Source organism: Nematocida minor (genome assembly GCF_024244105.1).
Source record: "Nematocida minor strain JUm1510 chromosome Unknown 7697, whole genome shotgun sequence".
Lineage (NCBI taxonomy): Eukaryota > Fungi > Microsporidia > Nematocida > Nematocida minor.
Window position 1 is genome coordinate 1 of NW_026250328.1, and position 5124 is coordinate 5124.

At 35.8% G+C, this 5124-nt stretch overlaps 2 protein-coding genes across 2 annotated transcripts; one reads left to right on the plus strand and one right to left on the minus strand.

Moving 5' to 3' along the window:
- On the plus strand, positions 1 to 2639 carry NEMIN01_2442 (uncharacterized protein; the record flags this gene model as incomplete). The annotated part of the gene is made up of 1 exon (XM_051478384.1): positions 1 to 2639. A coding segment is annotated over one exon (2639 nt), but the record flags the coding sequence as incomplete, so codon positions are not given.
- A 481-nt stretch (positions 2640 to 3120) lies between these two features.
- NEMIN01_2443 (uncharacterized protein) lies at positions 3121 to 4902 on the minus strand (the record flags this gene model as incomplete). The annotated part of the gene is made up of 1 exon (XM_051478385.1): positions 3121 to 4902. The coding sequence occupies one exon, from the start codon at positions 4900 to 4902 to the stop codon at positions 3121 to 3123; it is 1782 nt and encodes a 593-aa protein (XP_051334345.1).
- Positions 4903 to 5124: the final 222 nt, after the last annotated feature.

Below are 5124 nucleotides of genomic sequence, written 5' to 3' on the forward strand. Positions count from 1 at the left end.
TTCTCGGGCCCAGCTTTCTCGGATATCCTTTTAATCCGATGTACAGCATGCCTGGTACATCAAGAGAGGCAAATGGAATGCACAATGCAGCTATCTCTTTTGCTAATCCACACACACATAATCCAGCAGAAAATGAATTTGAGTCCTTAGCAGATCAACAGAGCACAGAAGAAGAGTCTGAGAAACAAGATACAGAAGACGATAGCCTAGATGAAAGCACTTCTGGCAAAAAAAGAAGTGTTGTACAGGCTAGAGGACAAAAGAGAAAAGCTAAGGAAACAGAAACATCTACTTCTCATTCTACAGAAAAGAGCAAAAAAGACAAGAAGGAAAAAACAGCCCAGACAATTAACACACCGGCGGCTAAAAGCGTGAAAGAAAAAACTAAAAATAAATTCGGCAATAAAGTATGGAGTGATAGAAGACTGATGAATAAGAGGAGAAAAGGCTATAAGTCCAAGCATAGAACAATATATAAAATTGGTCCCTACAACAAGCCATATAGCCTAGCTTTAGGAGAAGAGTCTCAGCAAGAAAAAAACATAAAGACTATAGAACACTTCTGCAGGGAAGTTGCTCCAACATTAGAGCAGAATGCGCTGTGGTACTTTATTGCAAGTAGAAGCACGAATATAGGCACAAAGCACAGTGATCTTTTGTGGCTGAAGAAGTTTTTTAAGAACGAAGAAGCCAACGAGTATAAGAAAATGGTGGTGGGTCTTGAAGGGTACTATCCCGGCGTGTTTGACGACATGATCGACTACATAGAAAACCACCAGCCGATAAGAATCAACAAAAACTGCCCTCCAACTGAGTGGGAGGAAACGCTGGGAGATATCTATCTTCGAGAAGGCCTGAAGATAAACGACAGTGTGGTAAAAGATCAGGACAAGATCAGCGAGATAGACGAAAAGTATCGTCCACTGGCATACGCTGTGCACATGATTCTGACACTGCCTGAAGTATACCAAGACTTCTCCAAGATTAGTGCGGAGTTTATAGAAGACACCCAGACCTCTAAAGATCCAGACAGAAACGAGCAAAACCAGCAAATTCTACTATCCCTACACAAACTGGTGGAAATGCATGTTAAAAAAATAGATGATAGTGATGGTACGTATGAAGAGATCTATACCGCCTTTGAAAATATATTTGCAGGAAAAGAACTATCGAAGCTAACAATAGTTGATCTGTACAGAGAGCTACACACAATTGTTGGAAAGTTCTATGAGAACGCAGAAGCAATTGAGAGCGAGTATGTCCTGGCAGGAAAGTGCATAATAACAAACCATAAGTACATGAAATGCGAGATAACAGCAGATATAGCATCGAAAAACATAAACAGAAGAGTTTCAAATTCGAACTATTCGCTGGAAGAAAACAGATGGAACATTTCTCCTGATACAAAGAAACACTATCACATATACTACGTAGACAACACAACACAGCAGCTCAGAATGCTGTGCATGCCCATGCATGTGGATGAGAGCGGCGCTGAACACTATTTACACACAATTAACGACATAGTAGAGTACATAAAAAAAATCTATAAAATAGGGAAAAACAGCGTCATTGTGTACCCGTTTAAAGTGAATAAAAAAAGCAAAAAATGGTCATACATCAAGAAAAACGACAGAAAACAGACAATTAAAGACCTGGCAGGGTGTGAAGTAGTGTTCTACCGCATTACAGACAACCTAATCACAACAAAATTCACATTTGCAGAGTTTCAGCCTTTGGATGCACAGAACAAAGATATTATTCGCATACCGCTGTTCCTTACGCCTCTAATGGTGTCCGCTGTAGATCTAGGCCCTTTTACCAAAAAAGATGAGCACAAGGAAATAGAGTCGATATTCCTTGAGAACAAAGAGCCTGATGTGTACAAGTATAGTAGCAAATATAAACAAAAGCAGTATTCACAAGTACAGAACTACTACGCTAATCTATACATACTTCCAGATGCAATAAAAACTATAGAGTGCTATTCGATGGACTGCAAAGTATCTGTAGAAGAAGATAATACTGTTAAGGCAGAGTGGTATGCAAGAGCACCTGGGGGCATAGATGAGTACACATGCTGTGTACTGGACAAAAGCTTCAAGGAAAAAAGAGATTTTTCAAGTTTCAATGCTTTTATTGAAACACTGGAGTCAAGAGAGTACAATAAGGGCAGCGATCTGCAAGGATTCTGGATAAATGACAATAAAGATGAAGAAAGTGAATCTGAAGAGCCAATGCAGAAGATATGCAACTGGACAGTAAAAAATAACGAATATAGTGAATTTGCAAACTTCTACACAATAAGTGAAATTGAGCTAAAACTAGCCAAGGAAAAGAAAAAGTTTGAGAAAAAAGAAAGCCACCAGAAAGGCTTAGGAAGGAGACACAAAAATGATTCAGCGCTTCTTGTAAAACAAAGAAATAGAGCAACATCTGCAAAATACAAATCAAAAGTCAGAATAGACGACCTGCGCAAAACACTGTGCATAAAATTATCTAAAAAGCCTGGTGTGCAAACAGATTTTATAGTGTTTAGAAATGCAAATGTGAGCAAATCTAATCTGGGAGCGCACAACGAGATCCTTGACCTTTTAGTTTCGTGCTATAACCACAAACCCGTGAATCAATGCAGCTAATAAATAAATAGTACTTGAGATTATAAAAGCATTTTGGAAGATACTTTTGACCACTTTAATAGCTTAGTGGCTTTATTTGGGATAATTTTGTTTTAATTTAATTTCCATCTTCAGAGCTATCATTTTACTGCTCTAGTCGAAGGATGGTAGTGCTTTTTGATCTGCGGAAACAGCTAGAGTATATAGAGATAATCACAAAAATAAAGGATAATAACAGCACACTCTTCTTATTTATAGTTCTGTAGTTATTTTGTACAATATTCTGGGACTATAAGTCTAATAGAAAAAGAATAAAAATTAGTAAAAATTAGCAAAAAGGAGCAGGATTAATAGAAAGAGAATGAGTGATATTGAGTTTATTTAGAGTAAACTTGACATGGGTTTATTTAAAAATAAAGTACTTAACTTTACATTTAGTAGCAAGAATCACCTTAGTAACCATGTGCTACTTAAACCCTTCATGAAGGTAAATTGTTCAGATTTACTTTAGCCATCTATCAAAAGATTTCTTTTTACGAACCTCAGAAACTTTAGATTGAGATGATTCCTCTCCTTCCCCTTCTATTTTTGTTTCTGTTATTTTTACTGAGTGCAGCACATGCGATGATTTTTTCAAATACTCAAAAAAATCACGGGCCATATTTTGATACTCCTCGCCATCTTCTTCTCTGTGGATAATTTCAAAGCTAATAAGCTTTTTTAGCCACAGATTAATACAAGTTCTAATATTGGCAAGCTGTTCTGCACTATTGGCATTTTCTTTGTTTATCACGTATGGTCTAAGTACACACCTATTCCCATGCATCTCCAAAAATTGAGCTTTATTGGGCGTAGGAGGTAGTGTAATTAGAGAGCTGGTGTTTCCATAACGCCTGCATATATACCATATTGGGCATATGTAAAATGCATCAAAATGCATTTCTTTGACTAGCTCCTTATCAGCTTTGCCCTGTTCTTTTGGATTATTATTTAGTATATATAATACCCATCTGAAGTATTCGAAAACACATTGCATTCGAAAGAGTATATTATCTGGAAGATTATTTATCTTACGGAATCCTTGATAATGAACTAATGCCAAAGCATTGAAAATTGGCAAGTCTGAATTAAACCATAGACAACTTAGAGTATCAAGTATTCTATCCTGTTTATATCTTGCTCTTTCTATTTGTATAGTTTTAATTCTTCTTTCTTTATTTTCGATTTCAATTTCAAATATATTTTCTATTATTTTCCCCAAGACAGAAAACACTTTATTCGATTTAAAGTCTAGAAGACTTCCAGCCACCAAGTACTCTATCATTATAGCACTTAAAACCTGCATAAACGTAATATCCTTGTACTTTTCTATCTTTTCTTCATCTGAGATATCAGGGTCTATCAGATCTAAATACATGCTCATTGTTTCTTCATTTATTATGCATGCATGTTTATCCTCATTCAATAGCAACTGAAGCTGTTTATCAGCTGATGCTAATGGAGTGAGGTTATTTTCTGCTACATCCTTTTCTATTGCATCAGTAAATGAATCTATAGTTTCCCACACAATATGATTTAGTATATCAAAACCTATATGGTTTAGTACATTTTTTAGATCATAATATTTCTTAGTCATGTCTAAATTATAGAGATAGTATATTAGTTCAGCAGCCACTACTTTTTTGTTCTTTGCCAGCCTGAACAGTGTTAGCTCGCTCAAGTTACTGTCTTTACTTCTCTTTTTGCTATACTCTTCTAGCACCGCTAGCATATACGAGTCAAATATGTGTATCTGATCGACCAGTAACAGACTAAGCTTATATGCAGGATAAAATAGTAGGTTCAATTTGGCCTCTGTTTTTTTATCTACATGCATAGATTCGAGTTGTTCATACTCACAGCAAGTTGACTTATTGTCTATCCCTTCTTGGAAATCTTGTATCTTATTTTCTATTATGTTTGATATCTGTTCTTCCTTTTCTTCAAATTCTTTCCACATATTTTCTATCATCGTATAAACTTTCTTTCCTTCCTCTATCTTTCTACTCACCGAGCTAGATATATCGTTTTTTTCTTTCAGTTCTTCAGGCTTCAAAATCTCTACATATTTACAAAAACGTCTGCGTATGTCAACTCTTTTTTCTATGCATATTTCCTTCATAAACCAATATTGATGTACTCCATAGATATCATGCCCAACTATATCGCATCTGACTATGTGTAGATATGCCAGCACAACTGCCCATACAGATAGCATTTCTTTTACTTTTTGTTTTAATGTCATAAAAAATAAATTATCTTAGGTTTATATACCATTGTGCAATCAGTATCAAATTTGATATATTTGGTTATATTAAAAATATTCAAATGAATATAACCCAAGAATTTCTGTTGGATTTAAGGTCTGTCCTCGCCAAGTAGCTGATGCCTTCACACCGCAGATAAATGTAGCACATCGGGTGGGTGTACGACATGTCAAAGTGCTCTTTTTAGAAAAGCAGTTGGT